The sequence below is a fragment of the Bombus vancouverensis genome, chromosome 7, assembly GCF_051014615.1.
Source record: "Bombus vancouverensis nearcticus chromosome 7, iyBomVanc1_principal, whole genome shotgun sequence".
Taxonomy (NCBI): domain Eukaryota; kingdom Metazoa; phylum Arthropoda; class Insecta; order Hymenoptera; family Apidae; genus Bombus; species Bombus vancouverensis.
The window spans coordinates 6737067-6763091 of NC_134917.1; the positions used below are offsets into that span (position 1 = coordinate 6737067).

The following is a 26025-nucleotide window of genomic DNA, read 5'->3' on the forward strand; positions in this document are numbered from 1 at the left end:
AGACGAGTGCATATTCACGTGTGGCGTTCGTCGAACGCGGATGCACCGGAGCATCGAAATGTCACCATTCGAAATGCAAGCCAACGAAGGAGGAATCAATTTCCGTTTTGCATTTACATACGAAGTCGGTTTATTCGTTTTCTTCCTAACGTTCGATCCATACGATTTCAGATGATGATATTCAGCGCCGCCGTTTTTGACACGTGTTACGTGCGATCTTGCATATTTATGAGCGCCGTTTCAACAAAATTACAGATTTGTTTCGCTACGAGGAACGATATGTTGCTAATTTTGTTCGATAATATCTGATACAATTATTTATTTAATATACGGGGGCTGGTTGGTTAAAGTCAAAGGAAAACGTTGATTTTGGTTAATAACTATGACTAAGTGTATAATTAGTGACTATTTATGACATATTTTTCTATATTCCAGATAATCATCAGAATTTTATATCTTACTTGACGTAATACATAATCCCATTGAGTTTTCTACATTACTCATTTTAAATTCATCATTCTATTACATTAGGTTAAATGTACGCAACACGAAAATTTTGTATTTCGGTTTTAAATGTAGATACATATACTGTACATATGTATATACACATTATTTTATACATGTTTTCTCTTAAACGTTACTAATAATAATTTCATAAATGTTTATTGCTTTTCTTGCTGAAAACTGTCTTGTTCACTAAGTGGTTATAGATAGAAGATTTTAAAGGATTCGACATACGTACGTCAGCAAACTGCCGACGAAATATAGGTCCAATAAAATCGCCGTACGAAATTCACTGGGCGAGTGTAGTCGAGAAATAACTTTGTGCTCCAGAAATGTATCGCAAGAGTCAGTATTTGAAACTACGACTATAAATTTTTCTAAATCTCCGCTTAAACTTTACCGCCGAACGGTCTTTCAAGAGATATCAAAACTTTGACTGTAAAGGATCTTCCGTTCTGCCTGGAACTCCCTCTTATCTTCGTTCTCCTAAAAATGTACAAAACAGCTTCTTCTCTAGAAGTCGTTCTTGTCCACTTTCGTATGAAGTGAAACTTCTATCCCGCATATAATTCCTTATGCATATAATTTCAAATCCTCTATGCAAAATTAACTAAAATCATAATACGCGCAGTAGCTCCACCAGAAATTTATCTAATACGAAATTCGACTAAGATTCTCCTTACTAAATTTTACATTAAAAATTCGTTAAGCTCAATAATTCAAGTACGAAAAATATTACGTTACGTACGGGCAAAAAATGCGCTTAAACCTGATCTACAAAATTGATAGAAATTTCATCCAAAGTCCTTCAAAAATGAATACAAACGCTATTACCTCCGTAATTTTGCATCTCCTCTAGCTTTCCTCCTTAATTTCGCCTCCATTTCACTCGAAAACCCCTACTTCAAAGTTCCACGTCACGTACTATTATCCTACTCTTAGCGACCACCTTCTTCCAACTAAATTTTCATCTAGTAGCGTGTGATGCAGAAAACGCGTTTCGTCGGGTTTGCAACCGTCTGGGACGTTGCCGTGCTCATCTACGAGAGCGCGAGTCCATTTTCATCGGAACGCGGCTTGCGCTTCCGCCTCTCGCGCTTGCTCGCTCGTTAATCGCGAGATTTACACGAAAGCAACGCGACGCTGCCCGCAGCCAACGTTTCGACCGTTCGCGAGATGATCGTGCATGGTTGCGTGCGTGCATGCGTGTGTCTCCTCATAGCGATTTCGCATTCGGCGCGCGACCAGGCGTACGCAACAACCGCGCGCAAACTGTTTGGAACAGCGCGGCACACGCGGTCGATTCATCGAACGCGCACATATTTATAGCGGGCCGAGTTTCCACGAAGACTTTTCCTGGCGATGGATCCTACCGACGAAAGCCCAGCCAACTCGAGCGAATTGCCGGGCTGTTTGGGATTCTCCGCGGCGAACCGTATCGCCCAGACGATGTTATTGTTGTTGTTCTTGATGATGATGATGATCAAGATAGGTGATTCATTTCGAAGGAATTGAGATTCATTCGATCGAAAGTATTTTTATTGGAATCGTTCGAAGGTATCTGAATAAGTCCTACATGGTATTTGCGGTTATTATTTAACAAGGAAGATATGTTTTTAAGTATCTAGGAATAGCGCGATATAATGTGTGATACAAGTTAAAGATAATAGCAGTGAGTAGATGATCGGCATCTATAATGTTGACAATAGATTAGAAATTAGTGTTACAGAGTTAAATATTTGTGGAGTTGGATAGTTTAGATCGAGGACATTGGAAATTTTGTTGGTATTGTCGTAGATAATTATTGTTTGGAAAGAACGGGATGTTTTCGGTTTTGGATAAAGTAACTCTTTTAATATGTAATCTTAACGCATTCCTTTTGCAGTTTCTTCGTATTTGATTCGTGTTAGAAGCCTCATTTATCTCCATAAATTATAATGGGACGTAGTTTTGCAGAATAAAACATTCCGTCGGTTGTGCAGTAGTTCATTATACCTACTAATGACTACTTTATAAAATAAATTAGCCAATAATTGTGACTAATGTCATTGATTGAGGTTGTAGTTCTAGAACTGAAATAAAACACCGTGGAAAAGCAGAGATCCTGGTTTGATCCGAAGTTAAATGAAACTTCAATAATCCAAATGCTCGTTAATTACAAACGAAAACAGAGTTAATTTACTGATCGATAATATTGCGAGGAAGCAATAAATACTAAATTGCTAGTATTGTGAATGTTTCGATATAAATAATCGATAGGCACTTCGATGTCTGTTTCCAGTGGAAGGGCATAATTAATTGTTAATGTAATTAAAGCTAGATTATATTCCCTAATTTGAAATTATTTTTCGAAGACAGTTATTATAAATAGGAAAATTCTAAAATACTTATATATACATAATAAATTGATATTTGTTTTAACAACTTAAATAACACTTAAGCTGGGAGATAAGCGGGTGTATTTATAAAGTAAGCCAACTAGTAGAAATTACGAGTGAAACTTGGAATCGTTGATCGAAATTGGGCTACGAATATCACATCGCATAACCATAAAATTTATGCAATAGCAAGAGGAAAGGCAGCACACGCAATGCGTCTATTAAACGCACTACTTTATTAGTCCTTCTCAGGTAAAATATACGTTCTAACGTAAGAAAACGAATCACCATGCTTGCTATTATGCAATTTATTACTGGCCTCTATGCTGAAAAACCAGGCAGAATAATTAAGATGCCCTTATCTACCATTCCTAACGACCAGATTAAGAAATCACACTGCTCGTATCCAGATAAAGAAGAAATACAAGTTGGCTACAATTTATCATCCAACTATTAGCACCTTCTGCCTAATTCATTAAATCCAGTTAAACGTTGAAGGAGCTATCGGACATTTGCTGTTCTAAGCTTAACTTTTTCTCTGTGTGCTTCATATCTGTAAACCATGTAACACAAGGATCTTTTCATTACCGCCATCGCCCTGAGATCTAAATTGCGATAATTTATCGATTACGTGTGTACAGTAGTTTACAAAAGTATCTCTCTATAAACATTTATTGTATGTTTTGTACAAAACATTCCAAAATTTTATTAGCATTGTAACTTGATTCACACTATCATCATACTTATAACGGTAAAATTTAATATAAAACTGAAAATGTACATGGAAGTTGCAAGATATTTATTGCAAATATACATTTTACAGAGATCATCAAAGTATTCGAAGCCACAAAGTTTAGTAATTCTATCTCTGGTACTAATTGCATATTTAAGAATACTCCATGATATGTACCGATTATTCCATACCACAAATGTTTGCAGTAAATCCTGTGACGCATATACATTTGCAGAAAGATTTAAAATTTTACGAATATAATCACGGTAGTCGTATCCCATTACAGTGCTAATGATATTTCAAGAAGTTTAATACAACACACAGAATACATTGATAAAAATTTTCTATGGTAAGTATTCGGATACTTTCACGAATCATTGTATATCAATTTACAGTAAACGTTTGGAAAAATTCGGATCTCGTAATGGTAGTAAAGCTTTGAAACGGAATACAAAGCGATACGTTGCGCGCCCGTGAAACACGACAACGTCATTCGGGTATCATAAAGTTGCAGGATTATCTGTTGGCGAGCACACAAACGAACACAAGCATTATGAGGTTCCCATGTAAAATTGCAATCAACGTTACGCCGATCGTTCGCCTACGACTAGTCGATTCTCACATATCAACATGCCTAATCCGCCTACGCTTCGCTCTCGTCGTGCTCTCACGCTTTATTTCATGCGAATCATTGCGCCGCATTGTGCGAGAACAAAAAGAAACAGGCAAAAAGAAAAAAAAGGAATGGAAGGCGAAAAAGTGGAGAGAAAAAAGAAAGGAGCACGTATTAACGTTTCCTTCGATTTTATCGTTGCGATACGTTCCTTTTCCTTGGGAAGTATGAACGTGCTCCGAACGCACCAGTCCCGATATATTCGCAATGGTATCGATATTGAATTGCGTAATGGCGCGCTTACGATTCGCTTGTGAACTTTCGCAAGGTGTATCCTGCACGTTTATTGTTTTTCGCGTGGAAACTTCTTTCCATTCACTGTCACAACACAGACGCTTCATCGTGGAATTTTGTAATTTAAATATATCAGTAATCGTTCACGATGTTCTGAGATTAAAAAGAAAATCTCAATTATCTGTTTTGTTTGTTATGTCGAAGTTTGAATGAGTTTAGTCTGATATTATTCCGTTACAAATTTAGCAGTATAGGTTTTACGTTCTCTGTTACACGATGATAAGAAAGTTCTCTATATAGCTACGTAATATTTTTAAAATCGTGTTTTTTAAAAATAGATTTATATATACGATTAGATCAAGAATTGAAAAAATTCTAGCTACTCGTATAAGGAGATTATGAAGTTTCGACGATAAAAAAAGAAAAAGAAAACAGTGTATGAAGCGATGTTTGCTTTTGTCCGTTTTATTATATCGCCTAGCGATCGTCCAAGCACCACGTGATATTTTAAGCGCGGAATGTGATAGTAAAAGTAGAAACTAAACAATTATTTTATTGGTGGTGCCTGTCAGAAAGCTACTTATATCACTGGCTACTTTTATGCTCTTTCTTTCTCTAGAATTTTCGATATATTATTCAAATATAGAAAAACTATGAAAATAATTATCACGACTGAAAATGTATATTTGAGACGAGAAAAGTATCGTACGTTGACGAGCATAAAGTTATCAGTCTAATATTAGATATTGATCCACGCGTGTTCGTGTATGGTAGTCTATATTCACTGAAAAATCTAATATCTCACATTAATGTGCACGGGCCATTAATACGATTACACGAGCGAAAACTAATGCATTTCGTTATATTTCGGCGCTACATTATATACTACACGAGAACATCTTCGATAATTAAATACCTCGTAACTTTATGAACGCTGATATCGTTTCCAATAATTAATCATGAAACATCATTATGAACCGATTTTCCAATTTCCACAAATGCATGTATTTTATCCCGAATTTTAAGTAACATAGAAACGAAATGATAATTTACGTTGGATAGTATTTATGGAAGATATTTTAATAAGTTTGGTAGATTGAAGAACGAAGATATTCGTAACGACGGAAATCGATCGAGTTGTTTCGCAAACGAGAAATAACTCGAATGAATCGGGTAAATGTCCGACTTCTACGGGGTGAGAACAAAGGTGCTTCTATTGATTATCTCAAAATAACTCGCACGGACTTAGTAATCACGGCGGAGGAACGACAACGGGTCAATCTTATAGTAGCTATGTAGTTTTCATATCCGGAAGTTTCACGACGTTGTCCGACGTCGGAAAATCGTGTCAAACATGTCAGGCTATAATTTTACAATGTTATATGTACATAAAACGACTTATTGACTTATATTTTCTAACTGTTATCTTTTTATATATTTACGAATTTTATCAGCGAAATAACACCTATCATAAAATATCATTGCCCATATCTACATATATTATAAATTGTAACATTGAAAATTGCAACATTAAATTCTGTCATTATTTACATATTTGCAAAATTAGCTATTTCATATGCATCAAGCACGCAGCAAAGCGATGTTAATACCGATTCACCTATTTTTACATTCTCAACAACTATTTTATATTACATCCAATTTCTGAACTCTTTTTTTAAATTACTTCGAAATCTTCAAATCCGCAGTTGCTCGCGGAACTTTATTATCACGGTACCAAATCTCCCTTCCCGTTGGATTTTATATCGTGTCATTTCCAAGGCGTGCAAAGGGAACGCGGAAACGTGAAATTGTAAAACTCATTAAAAGCTACGAAATACCTGGTTCAGAAAGAGCCGGCAAAAAGCGTGGTCCCGATGCGCCGCGTCGTTTTGCACGTTTGATGAAAGGATTACTGGACGAGCGCACTTCTTGCACGCGATGTTTACCCGGTGTTTTCAACGCGTCTACGTGTTTCCCCGGTTAGTTTTTCCGTCTCGTTAATACGTCAACACGACGAGGCTTGCCGCGCCGGGCGTAGACATAGAAATTTTTAGAACAGAAGCTACGGATACACAAAGTAGTAGAGGTGATTCAAAAAACGAAGAACTGCCGGAGTGATTCGAGTAGAAATAGAAACAATCGGCCAAAGATTGTGATACGAGTTGTGAGAATACGAAGATTTTCCGGATTGAGATGAATGTTCAAGAGAAAGGAAGAAGGAAAAGGAACGAGAAATTTAGTTTATAGTCCGAATATTTAGTATCTGTATATTCGACATTTTTAAAGATGAGAAGAACCTAAAGGTTTCTTAAAAGGGCTACGAGCCAACGTTCGAAAGATCGCGTGGTGTTTGACATTTACGTGAAAATGGATTGAGATATGAATTTTGAAAAAAGCAATCACCGCCACTGTTTATCTTGAAAATTTCAGCTCTGACCGACTGACCTGCATCGGTCGGCCCTCGTATATACGTGCATGCGTCCATGCTCCCTCTCCTCGCCTCTTTATATCACTCGATACTGTGTATTTCTGATATCTTTGAAATTCAAATCCAACCGCTCACGGTATTCGAACATATTTCAGAAAGTTTGTGACTCACGGACGCGAACTTTACTATTACGTGTACTTTGAACATCATCTCATTTCCAATAGAGAAAAAGGAAAGAAATAGAGAAAACAGTAGGAGGTAAAAAATTCGAACGTATTTTGAAGCTCTTGATTCTTCGAAATCACAAAGTTGTCGCATGCAAACGTTCGCGGAAGAGGCGAGCATTGTTTGTACTTTTAATAACGCTCCGGTTGCCGCGACGCTCGAGCGTAGTTAACCGTCTGAGACGAGGCCTCGACGATGATACATCGAGGAAAGTCGAGTGGAAAGCGGACAATGACGACGTGTAAACGCTTACGGGCATTATATCGTCACGATAGGCCAGTTACAATGTAAGAAACTGATAAATGCCCGCAAAAGAGGATAACCCGCTGCTATCGCGTTACGATCGGAATATCGTCTCTTGAGTATAATTTGCATCTCGGCTAGGTGAACGAGGTGACAGTTTGCAATAGTACGACGTGGATGATTCGTGGCGATCGGGTTACGTAAAGGGGAATGGGCGCAACGATAACGTTGCGGCGTAACGAATCACTGGTTTGTGGTGATGTTTTATGAGCGCGTCTTCGGCGAAGAATCGCGGAACAGGGTGACTGCGAGTTAAAAAAAGCTTGCTCTTTCTTCGCCGGTTGCTTTCATCCCGCGATCTCTGGCTTCGTTTGCATGCACAGCGAAGCGCAGTTTTGTAATCATTGAATACGCGAGAGAAGTTTGCTTTACTTTCTACTGGAGGTAATTATTTGAACGGTGGCAGAATCGCTTTGTACCTGCTAACCGTGGCAGAAGAGTATATTTTAGGTTCACCGATGTTGGTTAATTGTTTAAAGAATTTGTTAGGATATTATTGTCCAATGATGCTTGAATATTTGACCGTCGATGCCTTTTCCAAGCGACTCTGCTTAAAATTATTCATTGTTTATTATTAATAATATCGCTATTTGAGTTCGATAAGTCTGGTAATGATCACAATATTTAAATCAAGATTATGCTTATTTATGTATATTTTAAAAGTAATGTTTACAATAGGTATATCTATATCATAAATTATGTATTTATGTACTGTTATTAATGTGTAATGCAATTCTATTTAGATTTATGGGCTTCCGGAATTCTGTTTAATAGGTTGTCGCACCGCTGATCTTCGTTTCAAAATAACTTCTTTTTACAGAACCTTTTTACCTCTTGCCCACTTTATGAATCTACTTTCAAATCCACTGGCATTCTATCCAAATAAAAAAGATAGAAAATGGGGAAACAAAAAGGACGATTAGATAATCAACGATTCAAATAAATACTTGAATCATTGAACGCACGCCTGCGATTGACGGAGAGTATCAAAAAGATTAGCGGGAGCGCGTGAAGCCGCGCAATTCCGCGCTCCTCTGTGCATCGAAGGCGAAGACGACGACGAAAGTCGAGGAAAGTGCGCGACGATGACGATACGTACATGCGTATGCCGGTGCTGCGGCGTGAACTCGAAGAGGGGCTGCTGAACAGTAGTGGGAGTGGATCAGCGAGTGATACAGAGAGAACCCCGTGTCACGATAGAGACGGAGTCATCTAATAGAACGAAGACCGGTAGACTCATGAGAGAGAGATAAAAGCATCGTGTTAGTGGAAGAAGGAGGCATAGAAAACGGCGAGAAGCTACGAGAGGAGAGTACGGAGAGACGGAGGAGTAGCAGAAAGGAAGGGAGATGGGGAACGGCAAGGGAGAGAAAATGCAGGGAGGAAGACGGAGAAAACGTGGAGAAAGAGGGAATCAGGGAGACCAACGTAGGATAGAGGAAAGAAGAGGGTCGAGAAAAAGATGGGTGAATAGGGTGCAAAAGAGTGAAAGAGAGGGAAGGCGAGAAGGGTGGTGGGACGAAGTGGATGGCGAAGGGTGAGAAGAGAAGGGGAATTGTGCGCGCATCGGCGTGCACTGCACAGTGCATGCACCTCCGAGAGGTGTGGGTGAGAAACGCGGTTGTGTTGGTACGAGCGTGTAACTGGGTCGCGGGTTCGACAACTTCAGCCAAGGCTGCTCGCGCAGCGGTTCTCACTCGCCGTTTCTGTCCGCGCGATTTCGCCGCCGATTCTTCTTCGTTCTTTCCGTCCCTCATTCTTTTTCTCGTCATACGGTAGAATTTAACGGAAATTACGCGAATTACTATTCGTTGAATAATACTGTACGTTGAATAAAAAAAGTATATCAATGTGTAATTCACGTATATATAAGTTTGTTTGTTTATCGAAATAACTTTCTGATTTTCTAAAATCGCGCGTTCGAAAGACGCGTGGCGCATTCAAGACACGCTCGCGCATCTCCCAACTGCGTTTTAAATTTCACGTCCGCCGCGAATTACGGTAAAAATAACCGGTCGCGAGCACGCGTTTCGCCGCTTGCGGAGGATACGTCGATCGATACGATCCACCGCGAACGCGAGCTTCCCTTTTCCCTTGCCCAGACTTAATTGAGGAAACACGATGCCGCGAACGTTGCTGCCTGAACGTTCCAACGATTTCCTCGATCTTTTTTTTTCTCCTGCTTCTCGCCTATTCTCCTACTATTCTCCTAGGCAACTCGGTCGACTAGCATCCTACACCAAGAGTCCCTGTCTAGGATTATTTATGTTTCTGGTCTCGAACATCGCGCGGTTCGCATCTTCGGATCGACACACCTGAGTATCCACCGAGACCTTGTGCCAGCGACATTTTTTCCAATGAAAAGCTGTTTAGTTCTATTCTAGACGATCGAACTGCACAACCACGTACATATTTTTCATTATCAAATACATTGCATTGAAACTACAATAGAGATTGAAGCATCGCTAAAATTTTGCACTGAAAAGATATGTTAATAGAACATGTTTTAATGAATTTTAACGAAATTTTAATGAAATAGCTATCGTGAAAACAAGATATCTTGTTATATGTATCTGATTAAATACATGGCTGAATCTATTTATATCTGAACTCTTATTATACGAACGTAAAATTACAGATTGTGGGGAGAACCAATGAATTCTTATTATATGATATCTAATTATATGAACTATTTGTTCCACGATTGAATTCTACTGTACATCTGAAAGTGATATAAAGGACTTTACTTGTGAGTTATGATGGTGAAGATCGAAAGTGGCAGTGTGACGAAGTATGAGCACGTCAGTAGCCGTGAGTTTCCACGTCTAGGGTTACCTTGGCAGCATGATTTAACGAGGTTCGTGCAAAACAACGAGAGCCGCTTTAAGGAGACGGAACACCGTGAATGCAGCGGGAAACTTTGCGTCATGCCGCGCATTATCATGAAAGCACGCTCTTTTTATTGGTCCGCCGCCGCCGCGCTATTGGAGATCGACGACACGGTTGTCGGTATTGTTAGTCGATGTAAAGCGTAGTCGCTCATCTAGCCAGCAACCATTGGGAATAAATGTACTTATGTATGCTACTATTCATAAGTCCCCGGCCACTTACTTCGTGAATACATACTTAGCATTTAGTATAGGGATAAATAAGAATGTAACGCTGTGATCAAGAAACGAAGTTGACACGTATCAATCGTGTACATTACAGGGAGAACTAAATTGTATTATATGTCGAAGAGCTTATTACGAAGTTATTTCAATAAATATCACGTTTAAAGTAAAAATCTGTATTATAACCGTATTATAAATTTTCTATCGAAATAAAACGATTCTATTATATTTCATAAATTTGTGAAAATTCGTATTTCGTTGGTTTAGAGAAAATAGTTGAATTTTCTATTTGTACTTCGTCTACTATGTAATATGCTGCGAATTTTGTTGAATATACTAGGAAAATTTTGCATCAACTTACGAGGCTAAAATGACTCGGCGTTGACTGGAAGCGAATTTACTTACGTTCAATCTGAAGAAGATTAGCTATCGAAAATTTTCTAATCCCTATCGATTATCGTCTACGAGATATTTTAGAAGCAAAGATTTCCTGTATAAGCATGATAAATAAATGACCACGTGTGTAAGCATCGTTTCTAGTAACTTCGAATAATTTAAATTATTTTTATACTATAAAGTATTTTATAAATAAACCATATTACGAAATCAATTTTTGTTTTAACTTACCGATTGAAGTTTACCTTTCATAAAGAATAAAATTTATGTATGTTCGTTCGACATCTCCCCATTGTCTAAGGAGTATCAATGTTGCAAATGCATATTTTTGACAAACATCTATAAAATTTGGTGTTTCATTCATTTTGTCTTAATTCATTTATTAACGATTAAAAACTGCTGATGTCATACGAGCGTGATTCGTGCGGACGTAACTCATTGAATCCTAGATACAACCTGCTTCTCCTGTGTTGGTTGATCGTTTCCTCGATTTTATTGCCGCGTTAAAAGTATTGCTGAAATTGAGCGAACGCAACGCCTCCTTCCTTGAACGTCTAATTCTCGATAAATCACAGATTGCGTTCCGACCTTCACGTTTTTTTAGCGATCAGAGAACGTTTTTCTTGCTAAATATTGTAGCTTTCACGGGTTATAATTTTGCTAAATGTTTTATTTTTTAAAGTTCTCCTATAAAATACGTAAATCAAATAAAAACTAATTTAGAGTACTTTTTCATAGAACGTAATATACGCGTGAAAAGAAGCGCAAACAATGCGAAAAAATAGAAGTACAGACATTAAGGGAGTATTTAAGCCCTATGAGAGTTTGATTCGCATAGTTTTATTATGTCGCGTAACTGGGACGCGTATGATCGAAGAATCGAAGGAATTCCTTTCGAACAGAGAGTATTAATATTAATACGCTCATGCTTCACGTGAAGTATTCGAGAAATAAATTCTATTGCATTAACATAATATAGATATGTAGTACAAATAGCGCGTGATTACGAAATTAAAGAAATTTCTCCTACTTGATACTCGTATCTTAGATTAAATTATACAGAAGAAGAATCATGTATGTAAGGAAAGATTGACAATAAAATACATAGTGTTTCACTCAAATACGAACAAATCATCTTTGGCCAGATATTTCCATACTACGTAGAAAAACATTCATTGACAAGTTTTCAACTTCGACCTACTAATTATATCTAATTATTACGGTGTTTTATCTTTGCTATGTATGATAATTAATTAATTTGTCGGAAACATTCTGCAACAACATACCATCATTGCTCACCTCTAATGAATTTAATGCTTTGTTAGCTTTGCATGAACAGCACAAAGTAGGTATATATGTGAATTGCAGCAAGTTTGTATAAAAATTCTATTTGTAAGTTTCCTAACCCTTGATGAATCAATCAATTAAATATTTGCTAGTATTCATTAAAATGAACATATTAATAGTTACTGGACATAATGTTACATTCTTTTTATGACCGCAGCACTACATCTAGCAGTGATATAGGACCATAGTAGTCAGACAGACTAATTATCAATGATTCAAGGGAAGAAGAATTTTTTATATAATAATTAAACTGTGAATCTTTATACAAATCCATATTTTTATGAACATAACAAAAGAAATGGATAGAACTGAATTTTACGAACACAACTAAGGAAATGTAAGCGAATCTCATATATTATATTTATTCTGTGAATTGCATCTTCACAGAGTATATTATATTATACTCTGTTATATTATATTATATTATACTCTGAATATTTTATATATTGCTGTATATTATATGTATTTCGTGCATTCTGTATGCGTTTACAACGTAATTAAAGAAGTGAAATTCAAGCAAATTCATTAAATATTATAAGGAATACCATATTTCCAGTATTTTATAAAACATGTATATAAATATTGGAAGCATATTATGCATATTCTTACACATTTAAACTACTCACAAATAGATAAACATTCGTCATCAAATAATACGTGATACAAAGTTCCTTCCTGGTCATTTTACAATTTTCGTAAAATTATGATCACTGATGGCAATTGCACATCGCAATAAGCATCTCTAAAATTCATATAATCATGAACAAAAATAAAACACAAGTCCTCCATCTTCCGTTATGAATCTACAAATTATCCAGCAACTTTACGACTATCGAGGGAATTTAGCATAAAGAGAAGATTCATAGCGGTTCATAGTTCGCGAGGCGACTGGCGACGCGGAGCAAAATCTGCATGACACGATTACGTCACACGCATTTTCGTCGCGGCGGCGTGCGGAGACCCGCGGGAAATCGCGCGTTCTCGCCCCAAGTTTTCCTACAGTCCGGCGTTGCGTACCAACCGGTGGAGAACGCTTGTTTACACGAGATCCAACTGTCATACTCACACAGGATGCGATTACGTAAAACGCAGCGACCCTCTCTCTTTTTCTAGTCGCGACACGAGACGAGAACCGCGAAAACGCGAAGTTCGCGTACTCGAGCGCGAAATCGCGCGTCGCGACGAAACCCGCAGCGTTGCGACGCGGCCGCCGGGTAAACACGACGATCGATTCCTGCACCCTGCCCTGCCCTGCCCAGTCCAACTTCTCGCCACGCTACTCTACACCAACCGATGGACTTGCAGAAACTTTCCCGTGGCGCGCTTTTTCCCTTTTTCTCTCTTCTTTTTCTCTCTTCTTTCCTCTCTCGTCCTTTTTCAGTTTCGCGACCGGCGGCTTTCGAGGAAAGAGTAACGGGCTTAATCGAACTTTAATTATACGCAATGCTGACGTACATACGATATAATTGTTTCGTTACGTAACGCCGACGAATGGTCGCGTAGCGATGGAGGGGGTAGTTTGCACGAGTTTGGGTACATATTGCGACGAAGGGGCTGCAAGGAAGATACTGATAAGTTTCGATGATGTTCTAGTTTTTTTCTTCTTTTTTTTTTTTTGAAAAATTATATCGCTGATTGTGAGTGGGTCTTGATTTGTTGAAACGGAAGAACTTTGTGTGGTTTTGAAATTAAAAATTGACAAAGATCATCTTAGTTGGATTCGTTTCAGTCCTTGTAAATATAAATATGATACAACTTATTTTTAGGAGGAGTAAGATACTAGATAGGAAGATAGAGAATTTTTAAATAAAGAAATTATTTTGTTGGAGAGATTGATAGTCCAAATGAAGAGTTCACTCGATGACGAATTAGTCATCTCTGGTCAGCAGATTAAAAATCAATATTGATGAAAAGATGAAAAATCAAAATCTTTTATGGAAAGTGTAAAACTGATTCTATCATAACGTATCAAACTGATTCAGGGAATACATAAAAGTTAATAATTTCGTCGAGTAGCTACAAGAACGCTTTATAACATTTTTTGTTTCTTTCAAGAATTTTTAAACGACTAAGTATATGAACGATATGATATAAGCGATGCAGAGGTAATTTGATCGAAAGCGACTGCGCTATCACAATCTTGTCTCTTTAAACATCGATAAACAAACATAGATACCATGAAGAGGATTTCCGCGATATTTATTAAAAGCTTGACGGTGTTACACTGTTTTAACTCAGTTACAATATCGATATATATATAACATGCTTATCGGATTATTATTATAAAATTATCCGTGCGACGCATTCGAGATAAACATGCTATTTGTTACTTGTGTAGAAGCTTGATAATGTTGTCCATCTTTTCCCACAGTTTTAGGACGACACCGCTAAAAATACCGGGAAACCGTTAGAGCAACGCCACGAAGCATTATTCTAACTTTACAATTCGTGTCGGAACGCTGCAGACCTTAATGATCATGGTTGTATGGTGATCACGTCATACCAAGAGTCAAGTCGTAGTCATAGCCGTCGGACTCGCCTTACGCAATCTTATCGTTCGTCTCGAGCTCACAATGTTCTTTCTCCTTTGTCTTTACCACATTCGGTCATTTTCAAAGATATACAGACCGCTATGAAATATTACAGTATATACAACAAGTTCATGAATGATCATTACGAATTGCCTCCACTCTTCGTCATAACGAAATAATTTCTCTACGCTTTCTCTTCATTAAAAAAAGTCCTCCAAATCGCAAACTGTCCAACGAAAACGATTTAGTACACAGAGAATCATAAAAATTCGCCCATTAATTGCTATCGATCGATGAATTCGAACCGTTCACTGACTAAAGTCAGGTTTGACAAGTTTGCTAAATGTTGTCGTGTGATAAAAACTGCTTGAAGTATTTAACGTGACGAACGTTGTTACGTTTACAACGGTCAGAAGAAAACAAGATACAAAAAAAAAAAAGAGAGAAAAGGGCAGTCGAAAACGTTATATACTACGTGTATGTAATGCTATAGCTCTGGTTGCATAATACTGCATCTGATTCTCTTCCTCCGTCTTTTCAATTCTTCGTCCCTGTTCTCCGTTTTACCTTCTGACGTGACACCTGCTCTCGCAGCGCTGTCGTGAATTTTTTCTCCTGCAAATCGGTACAATGCGACTTTCCCGAGGATTCTATGCTCGCATTTCTGGCTCACATTTACGTCCCGTCACTACTACCGCGGTCCACCAACCCATTTTTCCAGTTTAGACGTGATACGTCTGTCTTTTATTATTCTTTCCCTTTCTTCTTTAGGCTGGGAGGGCTTTCGCGAAACATGATATTTCAAAGGAAAAATGAGAGGAGAGGCGAGAGATATACAGATGGAAAATGCGAGAAGAAAATTTGAGAAGCATTCGAGTGCAATTAATCGCTCGGAACAAGCGCGAATTCGTAATTCGCGGTGAACGCGACGTGGAACGCGGTTAAGCTAGTTTTTCGCGCCTGCCTGTGAGAATCGTGGCCTTTGGGTACTGAGATCGCGTTTCGTGCGAACCAGTTAACGGCAACGTTTTACTGATCGATCGATTACTGAACGATGCCTTTTTATCACGAAAATACTCGTTCATCAATACCTTTTTTTAAAACAAAATGGAAAGATCTGAGATTTCATTGTTAACTCCAATTTGATTGGGAAAATTATATCTTTTTAATCAGGCCTTATAAAGGGAATAAAAGTATTGGGACTGAGTAGTTTATTATATATATTACGAATAAAATTCCAACACAAAAAAAGAAAGCTAATAATAGGCAGATAATGATACAAACTGCGTAATTCTTAATATCTAGAAGCTATCAAAAGTATTAAAGCAAAGTTATAAAAATGGCAATAAAATCGCATTATTTGGTAGAAACCGAATCGTATTTTTCTACCTCTGAAAATCTTCTTAAATTCGAAACATTCTTAAAACATTAAAAATCGTTTCTTTTTCGTTGAAGCTCGTTAACACATAAAAGATTCGAGTACCACAGCAGGATTAAATACCACAATGCTACCACCAAATACTAAATCAGACAACTACAAATACTTTTTGAAGATTGTGAATGGATCTAAGAAAATAATTTTGCAGCTCCTTAATGGATGGAATCGAACACCTTACACTCGATACACCTTAGCTCGCAGCTCGCTAATGAGTCTAACGACTCCGCGCGTGTACAAAGACGCGTTCAAATGGACACATCTAAATTGGTAACGTGTGGTGACGAGCCAAGAGTGCCGTTTTTGCGATGCCGCCCTACATCGGATCGCAACATAGCAATGGCCCGACCGGGAATCGGCGGTCGATAATCTTCCTTCCTATCAGTGCCTTCCTGTCACGCTTAAATATTGAACTTTCCCCCGTGATAACGCGGCTCGATTGTTATTTCATTCCGAGTGTTTCGCCACGGGCCACGTGGTACTCTACTTTTTGTGACTCACCTGTTAAAACATACACATTAGCGCATACCGAAGAAAGGGTCTACGATATAGAATTTAAATGGTTCAACCGAGTACATGTTTGTGTTAGATCGACTTACAAGAGGTGATAGTAAAGCGTTATTATCTGTATTTAAGGTATAAGATAATAATGGGGAAAGTGGTTGCATTAAAGTTGTTAACTGAGTTCTGAGAAATGAACTATGGAAAAATTGTTTACATTTTTTTGTGTTACTGGAGATTCCTATAAAACTCAAGTTTTTATTATTGATCTAATAATTTACCATTTATAAATCTAGAAGTTTATACGTACTAACTAAAATAAAGTAACTAAGTACAATAAATAAAGTAAGTTAATCACAATATACGAGTAAGTACAGGACCTTATACAAGCTCTCCCAATAGGCTTAGCCATTTAAATTATAATATCTAACGATAATGATTCAAAAGCAGCAAACATCATTCCCCTCGACATTCTTCTTCATATTCCCACAATCGAACGAAAGAAACAGAAACGGGACTTTCTTTCCCATGAAACTTGCGATTACTTCCCTATCACGATCCCTTCTGGCTACTTTGTAATTTCACACCATGTTCCGTTAGAGAATCGTCGATCGATAATTAGCCAAGCGATCAGAAAAACAAACCAACGAGTCACGATCCATGTACAATTGACTAAAAAATTTAAATCACTGCGTGATCCATAAATCCCAAAAATTTATGAAAATGTTAGCTTAAAACTTTGCCGGCTTAGGAAACCCTTTAATCAAAAATTTAGAAAGAAAATTATCTACATAAAGAAAATGACCATTATAGTTAATATAAAAAATTGCAAACTAAAGAGATTACCAATAATGTAGCGTTAATTCTGAATTAATAACAAGATCAGTAATTTCATATTTTTTACTAATAATATACGTTTTTTGTTCTTCGTCTATATAACGTTTACCATAAACGCACGCATACGGGCTGATATTGTTCACGGTACAGATGATCTTGAGGTGCAAAGGTTAGAAACGTGATCGTAAGTGGAAGCACACCGTGTTGGCCCGACAATGGGTTTCACGATATCGAGATATCTCGCTTTAAGGAGATTCAGCGCTGTTCCCGTCAGCCAGCCGCGTACACATCGTATCCTTGCAATTTCCTATTCGTCGAAAGGTGCCGCCGCTTGTTTTTCACCGATTCCCATATCCGTGGCCAATATCGCTTGACCTATGGTTAATGGCAGTATCGAGCTTTCCTGTACGTGCCGTTCTGAGTGTAGATACCGTTCGGCATTCATCGGGAATGCGTGCCTTGGAAAACATCGACATGGAATTCGTGGTCACTAGCTTCACATTTCTATAGAAATTTCTATAATAACAATATACAAGGATGAAAAGGTAAAAGTTAGGGAGAATTTGAGAACGTTGGACGCAAGGTACTTGGAGATATTGTGGCGAATTTATGTAGAATATCTGAAAGACATTTGGCCATTTGATTTGATGAACGGATTGCTTTTGATAGAAAGTAATTTAAGTTAAGAAATTATGGGTAGAAAAACTGGATAGTTTTTATCCTTTGCAGCGAAAATTCAATAATATAACATATTAAAATATAATTAAATAATATATGTTAGAAATTTCTAATTCAACATAATTTGATAATTCAAAATGTAAGTTTCAAAGCGTTTTTAATAAAAATTGAAACGTAATTATTAAATTTTTCGTAATTTAGATATTCTCATTATACTTTATGTTATTAATTTAAGAAGAGAAATACGATCGGATGGAAAATGAATCAGAGACTAGAATTAAATGTTGAAGATGCGATTAGTGTGTTTGAGCATTCGTGAATATGGATAGGACATCCGTTAATGTCTGTGCATTTTGAATAGTACGAATTGCAGACATTTTGGTGAATTTATGCTGAAGATATGGAATAAATTAATCAAGATACGGTTATGCACATAATCCGTTAGAATAATATGCGATGAACGGATGAAAGATTGAAGAGTATAAAACGCGATTGAGAATAATTCATAAATTTCTGATTATACGTTACTAGAGTAATTGTATAAAAATTTGAGGAATCTCCAGAATAATGTACTTGCATTATACAATTCATTAATTATAACATGTTACTCGATATTACGTTATTTCGATGTTTCTATATATATATTAATATACATGCTACCAGAGTAATCGTTATATGGAAATTTATAAACCATCTGAATCATCGATTCCGGAACTGCAAAATTATTTGAATAAAATTATTATATAACGCGTCAGTTACCGCGAATATTTTAGTCGATATCATAATATTTCGATGTGATTGCATTATGTACCGCATAATTCGTTATGGTACATTAAACGTGATATAATGTAGCCACAGTATGTTAATATTTTTTCTCGAAACGTTCAACAAAGTGGTAAATATTTGATATCGGACCGAGGATATTTATAAATACCCATTGTGTGATATCAACGTCCTATTACGTCTTCGTGTCTCGATTTGTCGAATCATCTATTCCCATTCGTTTCAGTGTTCAATTATCTCCGTCGTTTATACACGCCTCGTCGCTCAATCGGTTTTTATCTGTTACGAAACAAACAACATCCGTGTACATGTAAGTCGCTGCGTTACTCCCGAAGACAATGAATCCGCGAGATCGATTCCAATCGAATCCACGGAATGGAATAATCGAATAGGAAGAATCCCACTCTTCGATTTAGTCAATGTTCTATAGTTAATAATTTCACTATTCTTCGAAAGCTAAAAATGCATTGGAACGAAAAAGTACATAAAGAGCATAACTCGGTATCGACCTGTCTTCGCATCAATCTGCTTCTGCATTCTCCGTGAAACGTCCACTTCGCCTGAAATTCTCGAGTCGTTAAAGTCGCATCGAGTGAACAACGCACGCCCATTAAAAGGCAACAAGAGAGAGAGAGAGAGAGAGAGAGAGAGAAAGAGAAAGACGAACGAAAAAAAGAAAAACAAAGAATGAGGCGAAAGAAATAGCAGAAACGCTGGAGACGGATACGAACAAAAAGAAAAGAAAACGCGAAAAAGCAAAAAAAAAAAAGAGGAAAAGAAAGAAACGAGGGGAGAAGGAAGAAGCTCGATCATTGTCCGTCGTTTCCACGACAAAGCTCGTACTTTCGAACGATGAGAAAATGTTGCACGTGCGAGCCGTATCGACGTCTGCGCCGCGGAACGGCGTAGCATACGTCAACGATGACGACGCCACCGACCACGACCACGCTGACTACGGCTATGACTATGACTACGACCACGACGTCGAGAACGACGACAACATCGTCGTCGTAGTTGGCGACGCGAGGTGAGCTTCGGTTGCACGGGCGCGCGGCTATCGATCTGGGAACCCACGCTTCCGTTTCTCCTCCTGTCCTCTACCGCGCCTCACCCTTCTGCAACTGCAGCTGCAGCTGCAGCAGCACTAGAACCAGCAGCTTCGCGGCCCAACCCTCGCAACGCTGATACTTCAGCCCCTACCTCGCTTGGTATCTTCCTACTGACTCTCTCTTTTCGCATCTTTCTCATTCCATCTATCTCTTTCTTCCTTCCACTCGCACGTTCACAGTTCTTCGCTCGACCGTTTCCTATTGCGCTCTCTGCCTCTTTCTTTCCCCGTCTCCCTTTCGGCGCTTCCAACTTTCTGATTCTTTCTTCCTCCGTGGTTCGTTCCGTGCACACCTATAGCGTGGCCATTTCAAAGGGTAGGTGTTCCTCTTTCTTTTCTTCCACCATCCCTACCCCCTTTTTCTTCCGCTCTCGCTATCCCTACCACCCGTTCGCCACGATTCTTTCGTTCGTTCGTTCTTTCTTTCTGTCTTCGAGCTCGTGTTCCGGCTCGCGCGCGCCCAGAGTTCCAGTTATGTGAATAATGAAGGGCTTAGAAGTCGAATAATTAATATCTCTTTAAGCGGCGTCGTTGAACGGATCTCCGGCCCGTGGCGCGTTTGTTTTAATGGTCTGTCTTCACGAAGACGTTTCAGTCTTCCCTTATAAATCACTAAGAGATGATTAACCATGGCAGAATGTTCTATACGAATTTCACGGTGTTCTACGTGTGTAGGTGTTTTTCTTTCTCTCAGTCGCGTTTCTGGTTGTACATTTTCCTTTTTTTATTCGTCCTCTCTTTTTCCGTTGCTATAATGCTACGTTTAACGTAACTCGAACTTGCTCGTTCCTTATTCCCAGGTGAAAAACATCGGCCGCGCGAACAATGAATTGCCAGAAATTTAAATAATGTTTCCTTGCGGCGTCGCGACGCGACGAATTATTCCCTCATATCTGCGATATTGTACCGCGTTTAAGCTATTGCTTTCTTGTGCCACTTTTTTGTGTTACGTTTTAATTGCAAACGGGATGCCCGGGGTTCAACACGAGTCCATTGCACGATATTACGTACCATCAAGAGAAATTATTTTGGAACTTTATTACACGCAAAATTGACCTAAATCGTCGTTTTTGAAGCGTGCTCCGTGCAAGCGAACGTAATAATACAATCTCCATTAATTGTGGATTTGTAATTTAATGTGATATAATATTTCAAACAACTCCGTTGATGAGAGTTAACAACCATTTTTGCTCGGAATCAAAACTAAAATAAATAATTTTTTCGCAACATTTATCCTGCATTGAATTTATAGATTTATTTATTTTCGTATACTCTTTGTTTTTATCGTACCGAATTTGTTCATCGAATCAAATAATCTTTTATTTTATTTGACATTTCGCATTTGAACAAACGTCACCGACGTAAATTTCTGATTTTATTATGTTATCATTATTAATGGCGTCAGAATGATTAATTTCGCCAATGTAAACACATGTAGACAAGTCCTAACATCTACTGGTCAAGTGCGATTGAAATTAAGATAATTCTGAGAGCAAATGTTGTTACGTCACACAATAGTCACAAGTATACTATTACAATTCAGCTATATTATTTATGACTCGAACGTATCCAAAATACAATATTTAAAATCTATAATTATTTGACAAAAGAAATAGAAAATTATTTGGAAGTAATTTATCGTGAACTATATATATTTCTGAAATAATGATTCACTGCTTCAAAGTGTATTTACTTCTTCAAAATAAAATTTATTTTAAATAGAATTTGTTCAGACCTAGTTCATCTAACATGTTTCAAGCTATCGTAACATATCATATTTTTCTGAAAATAGCCCCGCAATAGAGTCTCTATCGTGTAAAGACTGGAACGTTTACCTACTTACAGTAGTCGTACCTATTACTATAATCTTATCGTATCACGACGTCTATAAGGTCGATGATCTTTGAATGACTAGTGGCATACGTGCACCGACAAGGGGCACTGCATATCGACTTTCTTGACCACGTGAATGATTACGTGCCAATTATTTCAGAATCATCGAGACAAATATTAGACGAGTATGACTCAAAGTCGAAAGCAGATGCTCGTTAATAAGACCATCCGTGACTAATGCGATTGCACCTATATCATTGAAGCTGCATAAATTGTATTTAATCCTACAGTTATATACAGTCGAAGTAAAGCGAAAAAATATGATAACTTTCATTTATTTGTGGAAGTCAAATGCGATATATTTCTAATGGAAAGATACGAAATCCCTCCAAATATATGATTCTAATGAACTACTAAATTGAAATTATTGAATTCTTGAATTACTAAAATTACAAAAATGAAACTTAATCTTACGAAGAAATAATTGCATAATGTTAAATTACGATATGACGTCATTTCAATAAATAAACTGTAAATATTTGGTATTTAATAAATCTCAAACACTAGAGAAATAAAATGATTGCGTGCTTAGATATAGTATAATGATCTAGAATTAAGACTCTCATAGCCATGGTAGAACGATCCAGAATCCTTGTAATCATCGTCATTTAGGTCGAAACTCGCTCCGTTAGCTAGTTTGGTAGAAAGTTCGACAGTAACCGGACGGTAACCACGCGATCATAACAGCGCGATAAGTATGAATCGGGTAGCGATCACGACAAAACGATAGATGTGGATCGATTTCGTAACGACAACCTTCGAACCCGTTCGACGGCTTTGAAAACACGGCGACCAAGAGAGGACGAAGGATTGCCCTGATTCGACACCGTTCACTGACAAACTCACGTGGCTACTTTGGCTTTCACTCGCGAAAAATATACAAGGAAACTCGTAGATGACAAAGTCGACAACGTATTTGTCCATTCAAGAATGTTGAAAGAATTATTCTCTAAAGAATTAAATTTTGTTCTTAATTTTTTCTTAATATTACAAAAGGAAGGGTTGATCATTTCGTCTGGTACTAAAAATACGTAACATTTGGTTTTTGAACTCGACCTTTTCTTTGTCCTACAACAAGATTTTAATAGTTCGATGCTTTGAATCATTATTCCGCTCGAGTTGTCTATGGATTTTCCTAAATTAGGTTAAAGTGTCCTCCTGAATATTCTTTCTCTTTGCGCCGACGTTATATTTGCTGTGTATAGCTTAGAATGATCGAAAAATATTGTACTTTTATTCAAATCGTCGATCCTCATTCATCATGTTATTTAATTATGTATCTGTATACAAATTCTATCTTGTAAATTTCAATAAAAATATTTACCAATTTATCTATTTTATTACTCTATTTATCTTTTCATTACATTGAACCTTTTACCATCGTGTTAATTTAGCATCAAACGATTAATTGAATTAGGAAATTTAACGATTAGGGTCATTGTTTTCTAATTTTATTTACCTTTCTAGTAAAAAAAACTGTTTAAAATTTTATACATCTTTGTTCCATGAACACAATCGATAGGCGATGCAAGATAGACAATTACTGTCACAAGTAATAGCGACGATATATAATGGTATCTCTGCGAAGAGCCGCTTGCGAAACAACGCAATTTATTTCTTCGTCGAACGAAATTACTTAATTTCCTGAACATCGTTCCCGAAACGTTCACTACGTTTCGTTAATAAGCCATCGTTATTAGACGTCTCCTTCGCAATGAGAGAAGAGGCTGAAATCATCGTGGCTATCGTTATCGGCTGTAGCTCTCGAATCGAACGACACGCAGAAAGTGCGCAATTATTTGATTTTATTAACCGTCAAAGATCTGACTAATGCCATGAAATTATTGCTTGGGTCAAAGGTTGCCCCGTTGCGAAATCGATGCACAATTGTTCGTCTGTCGTTTCGGCGTGATCGTTTCTCGATTTACATACAACATCGTTCGATAGTAACAGCTATCTAAAATTTTTGACGAAGATTATTTCATCTAGTTAATATAAAATAAAAGCTCGAAATGCGCAATTGTCAATTAGAATCCAAATTTCGTCGTTGATCAAATAAGAGATTGATTACCTGCTAACTGATGCTGGTACGTCGAAAATATCAAAATTGGATTTACAATATTTGAAATTTGTCCATAACGTATTTCGATCTACCAACGACCTCATAAATTTTGAATGCTAGAGGACATCAAGTGTCCCCAATAATTTCAAGCTGTGGGTAATTTGTAGCTACATAATTAACGTCGTAAATATTTATATGAGGTAAATACGTGTATAATAAGCTTTAGTAGGACATCGTTATTTTAGAACAAAATTTTTGTCGTAAATTTTTAAGAAGTTATCTTTATAAATCAGTGTTCCAATTTTCCTTTAACCTTTTGTTTGAAGTTAAAATCATGATCAGTACCATTAAAAATAGTTTCACGTTTCTGAGAAGCTCGGAAAAATGGACCAAGTTTCAAGAACGAGATTGCAGATGACATTAACTATTATTATAAAAAATATATCGTTCGAGTTTATCAAGTTTTTCACTTAACAAGCTATCCTATACCCTAAAAGCCTTTATATACGTATTATATAAATTACACGTTAAATACACGAGATACCTTCTTCGATTATTAAAAGAACGCGGTATAATTATTTCAAAAATGGTATATTTTAAACGTTAAACGCTTTGTAACACGGTTACATTGCCGAGATTAAAATTTATAACAGCAATTTTCGCACAGCGCACTATTATTACTCCAATATCATGAAATCCTATTGAACTTAGTTTACTTTTAAATATCCGTAAACGCTTTGACCCGAAATATTATGCGTGTACAGGCACTACACCTCTGTTTACGTTAACTTCATGTTTAAATACTTGCCAATAATATCCTTCTTTATCTGTCACATGTCTTACATTCATCTTGTAAGGAACTTCTTCCAGGATAACAAGATCAGCCAGCAGGTAGAGCAAACTTTATCGAAGGGAAATATAAGGAATCCCATCATTCCTACAGTCGAATATGTGGAATAACTCTATATGAAAAAATATATCGGAGATACGGAGTACAATCTTTTCGTACGAGTTGGTTGTTAATCGATACAGTATGATATTTATGATTAGAAAAAGTATTGGTACGTCATTGTATTTATTATAGCATTTGCATATAAATTAATTAGATCTAGATATATTAAATTTCATATCACTTAATAGTACTTTTATATGATTGCAAAACCTTGATACTGTGAAAATGAAATGTATATAGAGGCTGATTGAAAAACGTTTCATTGCAAGATAAGGGTATGTACCAGTACCTTTTTTATCACTTTACTGTGAAGTTTGCTAATTTTAAGCTGAATAGCAATGAATTAATAAGGAGTTAATCTACGCGCGAAGAAAAGTAAAAAATATAGAACTCGATATATTTTGTCTAAAGGTTCATTAAAGAAAATAAAGTCTGAACACGTTGTACCGAGAATTAGCCAAGTGCATAAATATCCGACAAATTTTCAAATTAAATTTTCCCAAAAAAGAGATTTTAAATGACACGATTTTATTTTACAGTCTCGACTTATTTTCGCAAGTAAAAAATGTCCATTCCTATTTAATTAAACAGTTATCAGCTCAATTAGTTAATTTCACACGTACGCGACAAATTTTCAAACTCAATTTTCTCAAAAGTGAAACGTCATATGAGAAAATGTTATTGCATATTCTCAACTTATTTTTTCACGTAGATTCATCCACTGTTCAAGTGAACCATCATTCACGTACGTCACGTCAAGAACGTGAATAGACGTAGATGAATTAAGGTAACAGGCGAAGTTCAAAACTCGGGGCGGCGTAATCGGCGAATGTAGAAGCAGCAGCGGTGGCTATCGCCGCGAAATTTGTTTTCTCGACAACGCGAAGGCAGGACGACATTACCAGCCGACG

General features: G+C 37.1%; 1 protein-coding gene across 7 annotated transcripts in view; it reads right to left on the reverse strand.

The window, feature by feature from the left end:
- The window catches only part of LOC117164253 (Hormone receptor 3), a 117745-nt gene that overhangs the window by 40887 nt on the left and 50833 nt on the right, over positions 1-26025 (reverse strand). Inside the window, exon 1 of one of the 7 annotated variants that reach the window (XM_076619770.1) lies at positions 1339-1700. The exons of the other annotated variants lie outside the window; for them this stretch is intronic. Within the exon in view, the coding sequence (XP_076475885.1) occupies positions 1339-1354 (16 nt within the window). The 5' untranslated portion in view covers positions 1355-1700. Of the gene's footprint in view, positions 1-1338; positions 1701-26025 lie in introns of those variants that run through there. 7 annotated transcript variants of the gene reach the window in all.